Genomic DNA, 13,478 nt, shown 5'->3' on the forward strand with positions numbered 1-13,478 from the left:
GATGGAGTTAGGATACAGATCAGCCATGATCTCACTGAATGGCAGAACAGGCTCGAGGGGCTGAATGGCCTCCTCCTGTTCATATGCTCCATACAACAAAAACTTGCATTTATACAGCGCCTTTAATGTAGTAAAACGTCCCGAGACGCTTCACAGGAGCGATGTCTTAGCAAATAAAATTTAACACCGAGCCACTTAAGGAGATATTGGGATAGTACAGAGCAAACCCACCCCCAGAAGTGGGGGGAAATCAGAGAAGAATGTTTTTTTTTTAAATTGTGTAATTGTACTTTACCTCTGCTGTTCAGATTTATGAATTATCCTGTCAACGACATTTTCATTAGAACAAAAATGGCTAAGAGCAGATTTAATAACAGTGTTAAAAAGTGTGAGGCTTTGATTAACTAACGAGAGGGCATAGATTTTAAGATCACCATCAAAAGAACGAAGGGAGAGGTCAGAAGATTTCTTTCCCCCCACCACAGAGGGTTTTTAGGACATAGAATGACCTACAGGGGTGGAGGCAGAATCCATAATAGCTTTTAAAAGGGAAGTGGATAAATAGTTGGAAAATGAAAACATTTTTTTTTTAAAAAGGGTATTGGAAAAGTGCAGGGGAATGGGACTGAGTGACGAGCTCTTTCAGAGAGCTAGCACGGGCGTGATGGGCTGCAAACTTCCCATATCTTTTCCATCAGTTGCAAAAGCTCCAGCAAGAGATTTCTGTCAGCATTATAAATCGCGTCAGCAAGGATATCACAATTGGGGAGGGGAAGGTTTGGACGCAAATTGGCCCCGCCCCCTCGCCACAAATTAAACCTCCTCTTCAGAAAGTCAACAAATTGAAACCGATTTGCCATTTCTCAGTCTGAAGTGTTGACAACTTGCGTCCTTTTAATCGGACGACAGTTATGGGTTTACATAAATGATAGTAATTATGTGGTTATTGGCTGTGCAGCAGACCATTGGGAAGTGGGAGACACTCCCACCACCTGCTTTTTAAGTGGGTAATTATGAGGAATATTTTACACCGAATTAAATAGGACTGAAATATCCAGATTTTAAGCACCACTATAACACTACTTAATTGGCTGACATAACTACACAGTGGGCTACTGTGAGAAAATATTTGCAGTGTGACACAGCGATTCCTTCCGCTGCTCTCCCTGGCAGTACTTGTAATGTCACGAGCAAGTGGCACCGTATCCAAGCGTCATGTGTCTCAACACGGCCTGACTGAGCACGGATGGAGTTTAATTTAGATAAATGTGAGGTGATGCATTTTGGTAGATCGAATCGGGCCAGGACCTACTCCGTTAATGGTAGGGCGTTGGGGAGAGTTATAGAACAAAGAGATCTAGGAGTACAGATTCATAGCTCCTTGAAAGTGGAGTCACAGGTGGATAGGGTGGTGAAGAAGGCATTCAGCATGCTTGGTTTCATTGGTCAGAACATTGAATGCAGGAGTTGGGATGTCTTGTTGAAGTTGTACAGGGCATTGGTGAGGCCACACTTGGAATACTGTGTACAGTTCTGGTCACCCTATTATAGAAAGGATATTATTAAACTAGAAAGAGTGCAGAACAGATTTACTAGGATGCTACCGGGACTTGATGGTTTGACTTACAGGGAGAGGTTAGACAGACTGGGACTTTATTCCCTGGAGAGTAGGAGGTTAAGGGGTGATCTTATAGAAGTCTATAAAATAATGAGGGGCATAGATAAGGTCGATAGTCAAAATCTTTTCCCAAAGGTAGGGGAGTCTATAACGAGGGGGCACAGATTTAAGGTGAGAGGGGAGAGATACAAAAGGATCCAGAGGGGCAATTTTTTCACTCAAAGGGTGGTGAGTGTCTGGAACGAGCTGCCAGAGGCAGTAGTAGAGGCGGGTACAATTTTGTCTTTTAAAAAGCATTTGGACAGTTACATGGGGAAGATGGGTATCGAGGGATATGGGCCAAGTGCAGGCAATTGGGACTAGCTTAGTGGTATAAACTGGGCGACATGGACATGTTGGGCCGAAGGGCCTGTTTCCATGTTGTAACTTCGATGATTCTATGATTCTATAACCTTTGACATCACAGCTTGGGCCGACATTTCAAACACCGCGGAATCAACAAGAACGTAATTGCACCCTGGTCAAGAGAGAACGAGATTGCCTTTGTATGGGATGCATTCTGTGACCTTAAACTCTGGTTTAGATCGCAAAGTCTCATTTTTATATTAAAGAGGTTAACATAAAAATAGATGCGTGTGTTTATTAAATGTAAAACCTTGCATCTCGCACACTTCATAGATTTTTGTCTGACTTGGAGCCAGAAATGTACAAGCACTTTCCAACCTGCATACTCCCCACTCCAAACAACAATCAAATTCTGACCTCCGACTGCATTTACTCACAGCAATTAGACTTTGGAGCTTTAAAGGGACAGGCCAGCCTACACACTGCGCCACCTTAGCAGCAGAATAATACATTGGGTGCCGTGTGGCATAACGCTCCTGTCATTGTAAAACATTATCTAATTTACCATGAGCAATGGCACAGGGGATCCACTAGTGCGCACGTGCTTTTATTCATGTGACTTTATAGGGTTGATATTACCGCTGCACTTGTATCAAATTCCTCGCCACCATTTTAAACAGAGGTACTACAGCAACAGCAACTTGCATTTACGTAGCGCCTTTAATGTAGTAAAACGTCCCAAGGCCCTTCACAGGAAATGTAATCAGACAAAAATTGACACCGAGCCAAAGAAGGAGGCATTAGGCCAGGTGTCCAAAGCTTGGCCAATGAGGTAGGTTTTAAGGACAATGTTCACGGAGGAGAGAGAGGCGCGGGGGTTTAGGGAGGGAATTCCAGAGCTCAGGGCCCAGGCAGCTGAAGGCACGGCCGCCAATGGTGGGGCGAAGTGGGGGGGGGGGGGGGGGGGGGGGGAGGGGGGAGAGGGGGGGGGGGGGGGGAAGAGGGGGGGAGGGGGGGGGGGGGGGAGATGGACGAGGCCAGAATTGGAGGAGAGCAGAGTTCCCAGAGGGTTGTAGGGCTGGAGGAGGTTACAAAGATAAGGAGGGGCGAGGCCATGGAGGGATTTGAAAACAAGGAGAATTGTATAAAACAGGTTAATGTCTCCATTAAAAACGGGAGAGGAATTTAATACTGGTGCTGGAGTGATGCGACCATCAGTAATATTTACATGTAGATTTGTTTTTTTTTACAGTTATATAATTGGAATGGAAAGTGATAGATGTCCCCTGTATGCAGCTCTGGATCAACAGCTAAAAACAGGCCACTACCAAGTCAAAATGGACATAGCTGAAACAGCCTTGGCCAGAGAAGCATGCCCCCGGGCACAGGCCACGGGCGCCAAGCAACACTAAAGGAATTTTTAAAACTAGCACAAGCCAAAGAGGTGAGATGGAGGACAGATAAACCAGAGTCGGTGAGGAACACGGAAGCAGTGCACGAGTCAAACCTCACCACTCCAATGTGTGTGTGTCTGACGATCTGCTCCTCTCTGTTCAAAGTAGACATTAACCATGGCCGCTTTCAGTGTGTGCACGTTACGTTCCCCCCTCCTCCATTTATTTCCTCCCCCCTCTCTGCAGCTCATCATTCTCCTGACCGTCAGTGTGGACAGGTGTCCACTTGCACATACCTCGTCGCAGCCACTTCAGACCAGTACTGAGCCACATAGACCTGGTCACAGCTTCAGCTGAGAAACACTAACCTGGCTACGACCCCAGGCCCGTGCTGAGTTAGTGCCTCTCAGCTGAAGCTGTCCACAATTGGCTTCAGTGAAGAGGAGGGACGGGGAGGCCAGAGTTCACACTCCTCGTGGCTGTCCGGAGACCCCTATTGGAAGCTGCACTGACATCAGGTAAGAACAGGACTGGGCTTGGTTGCGAGGTGTCCCATGGTTGAATAGCCCGCCATCACCAATTGTCTGACTCGCATACGCAGAATGGCTACTCGAGTGAGGCGCCAGAGAATGCCCGTGGAACCGAACCTCCGGCATAACCTTCAAGAGAGGAGGAAGATCACACAGGGGGACTTTGCAGAAACCTGAGAGGCTAAGTTACCTTCCTATCTAACTCAGGCAGGCAATAATGTGGCACAGGAGGGCAAGCAAGAAAGAACCAAGGGTAGGGTCCAAACTCATTACAAGCAAGAGGAAAGGATCTGAAAAACAACAAACAACAAAATAAAAGCCTCTCTCCGCTGACAAAATATCCTGAGACAAGCACAGATTCATTGCGACCCATCCCAGGGAGAACAGAATAGCACAAGATTCTACCAGGAGGGGCATTTTCCCAAATTGCCAGTGGGACCGGCAGAATTGAGACTTTACTGTGGTTATCTTCTCCTTACTTTGTTAGGAATGATTTGTGCTTTTCTGGGTTATTTGCAGATCTGCAATCCTAGAAATTCTAGTACTTTTTTTTTAATGGATGGTTAGAATTTCGTCCCATGTGTTACATTTATCCTCTCCCCAGACTAAACCATAACGAGTATATAATCAGAAAACACCTTCTCCAGAGTGGGGCCGAGTCCCAGGTGCAATCTCACCCAAGGCATTCCACGCTGGAACAGACCGAAGCACTGTCTAATTTTGAACACATAGGACAACTTTTGCAAATCTCTACTCCTGACACAGACCTTCACCAGACAGGAGTGCAGCTCCCAGCTTCTGCCCTCCTTGTCACAGCTCCATCTCCGACACACACACACCTGTCTAGAGAGGCTCCTCACCAGGAGCAGAGCCTCGAAACATTTGCCTTCAAATCATTCCCCACATCTACGGAGGTGTTGCTGCGTAATAACTGCCGCAAGTAATGTAGCAGAAGCCCCTGCTTCTCAGTTCTATATTGTGAGAAAATCAAGTGAGTGGGATTGGGGAGGATTTAATCGGAAAATATTTTCCTCCATTCTCTAATGGAACCATGAAGCAGGGTAACTAACTTTGTTCTCACACCAATACTTATTTTTAAACTAACAATAGCAAACCGAGGGGAACATACCCTGGATACATACTGAAAACCATGGCGATTATGGAGAGCCAATGAGAGTATTAAAGGACGTATTTAATTGAGGGGTTTCAAGAAGAGACACAGGCCACAAGAACAAAGCTTGACTGGTTTATGAACGCTGCCCAAACACCAAGATAGAATTATAGCCTTTCACTCACTCTTTACCCTCCATTATGTTTCATTTTATATACACTGCGGTCTTAAAACAAAAATAGAAACTATGCTAAGGGCAGTACAGTAAAGACAACAGGGTTTGAAGACTGAGAATCGACTGTGACGTGACGTTATAGTTGCAGATAATACAATCAGATGATTGATAACAGGCTGTAATAACAGCAAGGGAATTATTTTTAAGTTGAAAAACACAGCCATCGAGACCACAGTATAATTTTTACTTCTGACAGTTGCAGTGCTATGACAAAGGAGGACAGATAAAATTGCTGTCTGATAAATCAGCAAGACCTACGTTACATTACTGGTTGTGAAAGGATATTCTGCTCACCAAGCGCTCGCACTGACCTGCCTGCACTCACATGCCCACACAGAGGTCCACTCTTCTGGAGAGAGTTCGGAGACAGTAAGCGGGAGAGTCCATCTTTTCGTAATATTAGACGCGCTACCTTAAATAAAGTGCCTGCGAGATCCAAGGTATGGCCCGAGCACATCTCACAGCGTACTGGAGTTACACTCCACATGGTGGTGGACTCCCCTAGGGCGTCTGACATTGCTTCATTTTACTGCATTCACAGTTAGATCTGGACCTGCCTCTGGAGCTCCAGTGCTAGTTTTGAGCCAAGGTGTCCCCAAAACCATTTCGCACCAACACAAAAGTGGCAGTAATTTTTTTATTATTTGTTCATGGGTTGTGGGCGTCGCTGGCGAGGCCGGTATTTATTGCCCATCCCTAATTGCCCTTGAGAAGGTGGTGGTGAGCCACCTTCTTGAACCGCTGCAGTCCGTGTGGTGACGGTTCTCCCACAGTGCTGTTAGGAAGGGAGTTCCAGGATTTTGACCCAGCGACGATGAAGGAACGGCGATATATTTCCAAGTGGGGATGGTGTGTGACTTGGAGGGGAACGTGCAGGTGGTGTTGTTCCCATGTACCTGCTGCCCTTGTCCTTCTAGGTGGTAGAGGTCGCGGGTTTGGGAGGTGCTGTCGAAGAAGCCTTGGCGAGTTGCTGCAGTGCATCCTGTGGATGGTACACACTGCAGTGTAGATGGTGGAAAGGCTTTGGGGAGTCAGTATAACCGCAGCCTAAACATAACATCATCATCAGCCTACACATCAAAATAAGAATGATTCCACAATACCTCATTCAACTAGGTTTAATACTCACATCGACAGTTTGAGCCCAATCTCTGTAACTCCTTCCCTAAATCTCTCCATCTTTAAAAACCTTCTCAGAACTCATCCGTTCAACCAACCCTTTGGTCTCCCCTCCTAATTTCTCCTTCAATGGCTCAATGTCTCCTGGTCTATTCCATTTTTGTAAAGCTCATTGGAACTTTTAAACATTAAAAGTTACGATATCAATTCAAGTTGTTGTTACAACTGTAATTTTTTTTTAAATTATAACTTAATTTGTTTTTGCTTGGTTTAAGTTAATCTAATAAATTAAGGCATGGCAGGGCAGCTCAGACCCATCCTGTGCTACGTGGGAACTCCAGGACACTTCCCGTGTCCTGGACAACCACAGGTGCAGGAAGTGTGGTCAGTTGGTGGAGCTCGAGCTCCGGGTCTCAGACCTTGAGCAGCAGCTGGCGTCACTGCAGAGCATCCCCGAGGCTGAGAACTACGTGGATAGCACGTTTCAGGAGGTGGTCACCCCTCGGCTTAAGAGAGTGCAGGCAGAGAGGGACTGGGTGACCGCTAGACAGACAAGGAGGACCAGGAAGGGAGTGCAGGAGTTCCCTGAAGGCATCTCACTCCCCAACCAGTGTTCAGTTCTAGGTACTGGTGGGGGAGAGGGTTCCTCTGGGGAGTACAGCCAGAGCCAAGACCAGAGCATCATGTGTGGATCAGCTGTACGGGGGGGGGGGGGGAGGAGAAAGGTCGAGAGAGCAATTGTTATAGGGGATTCTATAGTTAGGGGAGCAGACAGGCGTTTCTGTGGCCGCAAACGTGATTCCAGGATGGTATGTTGACTCCCTGGTGCCACTGTCATGGATGTCACTGAGCGGCTGCAGGACATTCTGAAGAGAGGGTGAACAGCCAGAGTTCATGGTCCATATCGGTACCAACGACATAAGTAAAAAGAGGGATGAGGTCCCGCAAGCAGAATATAAGGAGTTAGGAAATAAGTTAAAAAGCAGGACCTCAAGGGTAGTAATCTCAGGATTACTACCTGTGCCACGTGCCAGTGAGTACAGGAAAAGGAGAATAGACAGGATGAATGAGTGGCTGCAGGGTTGGTGCAGGAGGGAGGGATTTAGATTTAGATTCCTGAGGAATTGGGACTGATTCTGGGGAAGGTGGGACCTGTACAAGCCGGACGGGTTGCACCTCAACTGATCCAGGACTAATATCCTCGCGGGAGGGTTTGCTACTGCAGTTGGGGAGGGTTTAAACTAGAGTAGCAGGGGGATGGGAACCTGAGCGGGGAGTCAGAAGAGAGTAAAGTTGAGAGCAGCAAGAGAGGGGAGGACCCAGAGGAAATTTACAATACAAATAGTTGTTCAAGAACAAGTGATAAGGTAAAGCATAGAGCAGCAGAAAGAGAGTGTACTTTAGGCACTGCAGATAAAGTGAAAACTAAAAGGCGTAAGGCGATTAACCCAGCATCAAAGCTGAAGGTCAGGCTAGGGTGTGTGGCCCAACTAAGAGTTCTTTATACAAACGCACGGAGTATAAGGAATAAATTAAATGAACTACAGGCACAAATTCAAATTGGAGGGTATGACATGATGGCTATTACTGAGACATGGCTGCAGGATGGTCAGGATTGGGAACTAAATATACCGAGTTATAAGTTCTACAGGAGAGATAGGGAAAATGGAAGAGGGGGAGGAGTAGCCTTAGTGATTAGAGATGAAATCACTTCAGTGATAAAGGAGGATATAACGAGAGGTAAGCAGCCAACAGAGACCTTATGGGTTGAATTGAGAAATAGGAAAGGATCTAAGACTATAGTGGGAATTGTGTATAGGAGCCCTGGCAGCAGCTCTGAAGTGCTAGATTGTATAAATGCAGAGATTAGACAAGTGTGTAAGAAAGGCATAGTGGTCTTAATGGGGGACTTTAACCTTCACATAGATTGGGGAAAGCAGACTAGCAACTGTCAGAAAGGGAGTGAATTTCTTGAGTGTGTCCGGGATAGTTTTCTACAGCAGTATGTCCTAGAGGCAACAAGGGGGCAAGCCATACTAGATATAGTAATGAGTAATGAACCAGATTTAGTTAACAGCTTAACTGTGCGTGAACATCTATCCAATAGCGATCATAACATGATCGAGTTCAATGTAGTGTTTGAAAGGGAAAAAAGTGAGTCAGCTGCTAAGATTCTAGACTTGGGTAAGGCCGACTTCAATGGGATGAGACAGAGACTGTCCACAGTAAACTGGGCAAATCTGTTAATAGGTAAAATGACTGATGATCAGTGGGAAATGTTTAAAGAAACATTTAACGTGATACAGAATCGGTTTATACCCCTGAGGGGCAAGAACTCTACTTGCCAAAAGAAACAGCCATGGACAACTAAAGAGGTAAGGGACAGTATAAGACATAAGGAAAGGGCATACAAAAAGGCAAAAAATGGCACAGATCCTGGCGAATGGGAAAGATACAAAGATCAACAAAGGGTCACAAAACAGATAGTAAGAGCTACAAAAAGAGAGTATGAAAAGAAACTTACAAGGGATATCAAAACCAATACAAAGAACTTTTATAGTTATATTAGGAAAAAGAGGGTGGTCAGGAGCAGTGTTGGCCCCTTAAAAGCTGAAAGTGGGGATATTGTCATTGACAATGGGGAAATGGCGGACATGTTGAATAATTACTTTGCCCCTCAGTATTTACAGTAGAAAAAGAGGATAGCATGCCGGAAATCCCAAGAAAACTAATATTGAATCGGGGACAGGGACTCGATAAAATTAACATAAGTAAAGCAACAGTAATGAAGAAAATAATAGCACTAAAGAGTGACAAATCCCCAGGACCAGATGGTTTCCATCCCAGGGTTTTAAAGGAAGTAGGTGAGCACATTGCAGATGCCCTAACTATAATCTTTCAAAGTTCTCTAGATTCAGGAACTGTCCCTCTAGATTGGAAAATTGCACATGTCACTCCGCTTTTTAAGGAGAGAGAGGGAAACCAGGGAATTATAGACCAGTTAGTCTAACATCTGTTGTGGGGAAAATGCTGGAGTCTATAATTAAGGATAGGGTGAATGAACACCTCGAGAATTTTCAGTTAATCAGGGAGAGCCAGCATGGATTTGTGAAAGGTAGGTCGTGCCTGACAAACCTGATTGAATTTTTTGAAGAGGTGACTAAAGTAGTGGACAGGGGAATGTCAATGGATGTTATTTATATGGACTTCCAGAAGGCATTTGATAAGGTCCCACATAAGAGACTGTTAGCTAAGATAGAATCCCATGGAATCGAGGGAAAAGTACGGACTTGGTTAGGAAGTTGGCTGAGCAAAAGGCGACAGAGAGTAGGGATAATGGGTAGGTACTCACATTGGCAGGATGTGACTAGTGGAGTCCCGCAGGGATCTGTCTTGGGGCCTCAGTTATTCACAATAATATTATCTACTTAGATATCAGACTTTCTATGCCTTCATCCAAGTTTGCGATGACACAAAGATTGGTGGCATTGTAAGCAGTGTAGATGAAAACATAAAATTACAAAGGGATATTGATAGATTAGGTGAATGGGCAAAACTGTGGCAAATGGAATTCAATGTGGACAAATGTGAGGTCATCCACTTTGGATCAAGGATAGAACAGGGTACTTTCTAAATGGTAAAAAGTTAAAAACAGAGGATGTCCAAAGGGAAACGGCAATTGATACTAGCTCAATTGCTAAATTTAAATGTGAGATAGATAGCTTTTTGGCAACCAAAGGTATTAAGGGATATGGGCCAAAGGCAGGTATATGGAGTTAGATCACAGATCAGCCATGATCTTATCAAATGGCGGAGCAGGCACAAGGGGCTGAATGGCCTACTCCTGTTTCTATGTTCAAACTTCCGCATGACAACACAATATAGGAAGTCTTCCCCAAAATGGTAACAAACGGCTATTTCAATGTTAAAAGTACAATAACTTTGCATATATCAGGCTGACTATCTTTCTCGCATTTGATAGGCTTCTCCCCGCTGGGACTATGAACTCAGAATGTATGGACTGTACTGGCAATTCCTTGCATCTCTTCCTAAAGAAAGCCCTGGAGGCAGGACTATCCCAGCATATGCTGTGATCGTCGAAGTCCTCTATCAAAACAATCGCCTCGAAAGTATCTTTTGCAGCTAATCATGGCTGTTTACTAAATTGTTGCTAAGGAAATTTATCAGCAAAACTCATCTGACCTTGAGGTTCCTGGGCAGAAGCCAACTTCTATTTTCCACAGGGATATTTTGAAAGGAAATCTCGTGATGGATGTTCCAATTTAACTATGTAGGAATGACCAGTATCATTTATAAATCTACCAAGGCCCCGTATGGCTTGTTTCTTCTTTGCTGCTCAAAAGGTTTTGGTTTCCTCACATAGTGGGTGATATTGAGGCTTTGGAAAAGGTTGAGGGCCACAAGATTGAGTCCCCATTTAAAACACCTCAGCTACTCAGATGGGCTTTAAAAGCTGGGTCTATATACTCTAGCGAAGCATAGACGCAAGGGTGATTTGATTAATGTCAATAAAATAATGAAGGGACGAGATTGCGTGCACATCGAGAATCAGGGCTCACGTGTAGAAATTACACAAAGGCACTAATCGGTTCCATGTTGAACAATGCTTCTTTTCCCAGAGAGTAGCAGACCTATGGAATAAGTTGCCAGCTTGCGCAGTGAGTGCTGATTCAAAGCTTCAGAGGAGAGCTGGACTGGTTCGACCTGAGGTGGAGATCACGTCATGCAAGATGTAAGTACCAAGTAATAGAAGTCATGGTCCATGTGGTGTCCTAGATCACCTAGAGCAACCAGAGAGGAATTTTCCAGATTTTGCTTTCCCTAATTGGTCTCGGGCTTGTTTATCTGTTTTTTTCCCTCTCCCATGAGATTACATGGCACCTAATGGGTAGGGAGCGTCTGGGTCACGATGCACAAGACATCACAACTTTATGGAACAGGCCAGATGGACAAGCCAGTCTTTTCTTGTCCAGCATTTTCGTATGTTCGTTACGAAGTTACACCATCAGGAAAATCTGCTGCTTAAACCTTTCCTTCATTTGGGAAGTAGAAAGATGCCGCATCTTAAGACACATTCGTACAAAACTGTATCTAAACATCAATATCATGATATATCTATACATTAATACAAATCTATATCTATACATTAATACACACCAAGTATTAAGTGGAAATTTACAAACCTGGTTCCTTAGTACACTCTGTACATTTGTTGTTCCATCGCACACATACAGCATTGAGTCATGTCAATAAAAGTGTGTTACAAGTTTCTTTGATCTAGTATTTTCATATTAGTAAGTTTAATATCATTATAAGACGGACAGAAGGAGACAAAGATTTTCTCCTTCCACTGTGCCAGGTTACACTGTCCCACATTGTATGAGTGTGTTCTTTGTCGAATGTATTAATCAGACCCAGCGTGTGCTCCGATTACATTGACCATTGACTGTGTGTGGACTGTGTTTTTGACGGAGAGTCAGCATGCTATTCCGCCGTGAGGTTGAGGCCTTACCTCTACAGTGTCCCAGCAGCAGGTGCAGCGCAAAGCAAGCGGACAAGATGGCAGTTTGCATCTTTGAGCCTAGTGGTGTATCAGGAGCAGAGAGTGAGAAAGCTGGTTTCAGGTGATTCACCTCTTCGAACTCGGCCTTTGCATTCAGGACTCCCCCATAAAAATCAGCTGTGTGCCTGTGGGGACGACAAATAAACAAATGTTACACTAAATGCGGTTCGTCAAAAGCAGCAATATCCACATTACAAAAAACTGTGAATTATACTGTGGAAATATTTCACAATTAGATTTACACAGGAACAGGAGGAGGCCGTTCAGCCCTTCGAGCCTGTTCCACCATTCAATTAGATCATGACTGATCTGTATCTTAACTTGACTTGCCGGCCTTTTTTCCCTATCCCTCGATACCTTTACCAGTAAAAATCTCCTCTCCCGAAGATTTCTGACTCCTGGGATGTGATTTCACAGGGAGCACCCACCCCTGGTACTTCATTCAAGAGGCTGTGAGCCTCCAGCGAGTGTCAATCACTCGACTGTGAGCCCAGCATTGGTTACACACGAACACTTCAGGGAAGGGATCACTCGATAGTGAGCAGGAGACTGGCCGTATTTTTCTTTCAGTTGTGGCCCAGTGGGTCGCACAATCGCCTCGGAGTCAGAAGCTTGTGGGTTGAAGGTGGCAGGGCAGGTTGAGAAAGCGGTTTAAAAAAAAGCAGACAGGATCCTGGGCTTTATAAATAGAGGCATGGAGTACAAAAGCAAGGAAGTCATGATGAACCTTTATAAAACACTGGTTCGGCCACAACTGGAGTATTGTGTCCAGTTCTGGCACCGCACATTAGGAAAGATGTGAAGGCCTTAGAGAGGGTGCAGAAGAGATTTACTAGAATGATTCCAGGGATGAGGGACTTCAGTTACATGGATAGACTGGAGAAGCTGGGGTTGTTCTCCTTGGAACAGAGACGGTTGCGAGGAGATTTGATAGAGGTATTCAAAATCATGAAGGATCTAGACAGAGTAGATAGAGAGAAACTGTTCCCATTGGCGGAAGGGACAAGAACGAGAGGACACAGATTTAAGGTGATTGGCAAAAGAACAAAAGGTGACATGAGGAAAAACCTGTTTACACAGCGAGTGGTTAGGATCTGGAATGCACTGCCCGAGGGGGTGGTGGAGGCAGATTCAATCATGGCCTTCAAAAGGGAACTGAATAAGTACTTGAAAGGAAAACATTTACAGGGCTACGGGGATAGGGCGGGGGAGTGGGACTAGCTGGATTGCTCTTGCATAGAGCCAGCACGGACTTGTTGGGCCGAATGGCCTCCTTCCGTGCTATACCCTTTCTATGATTCTATGATAAGTCCCACTCCCACTTGAGCAAATAATCTAGGCTGACACTCCAGTGCAGTACTGAGTAAAAGATCCCATGGCACTATTCGAAGAAGAGCAGGGGAGTTCTCCCTGGTGTCCTGGCCAATATTTATCCCTCAACCAACACCTGAACAAAACAGAACTGGAGATTATCACATTGCTGTTTGTGGGATCTTGCTGTGCGCACATTGGCTGCCCCGATTCCTACACTGCAATTGTGAC

The 13,478-nt window shown here is 45.1% G+C and overlaps 1 protein-coding gene across 4 annotated transcripts in view; it reads right to left on the reverse strand.

Moving 5' to 3' along the window:
• cd276 (CD276 molecule) overlaps window positions 1-13,478 on the reverse strand; it is a 300,738-nt gene that overhangs the window by 227,784 nt on the left and 59,476 nt on the right. For all 4 annotated transcript variants that reach the window (XM_067973640.1, XM_067973639.1, XM_067973638.1 and 1 more), the window contains exon 2: window positions 11,886-12,061. In XM_067973640.1, the coding sequence (XP_067829741.1) occupies window positions 11,886-11,946 (61 nt within the window). In that variant the 5' untranslated portion in view covers window positions 11,947-12,061. The remainder of the gene's footprint in view (window positions 1-11,885; window positions 12,062-13,478) is intronic.

This window comes from Heptranchias perlo, chromosome 38 (genome assembly GCF_035084215.1).
Source record: "Heptranchias perlo isolate sHepPer1 chromosome 38, sHepPer1.hap1, whole genome shotgun sequence".
Taxonomy (NCBI): domain Eukaryota; kingdom Metazoa; phylum Chordata; class Chondrichthyes; order Hexanchiformes; family Hexanchidae; genus Heptranchias; species Heptranchias perlo.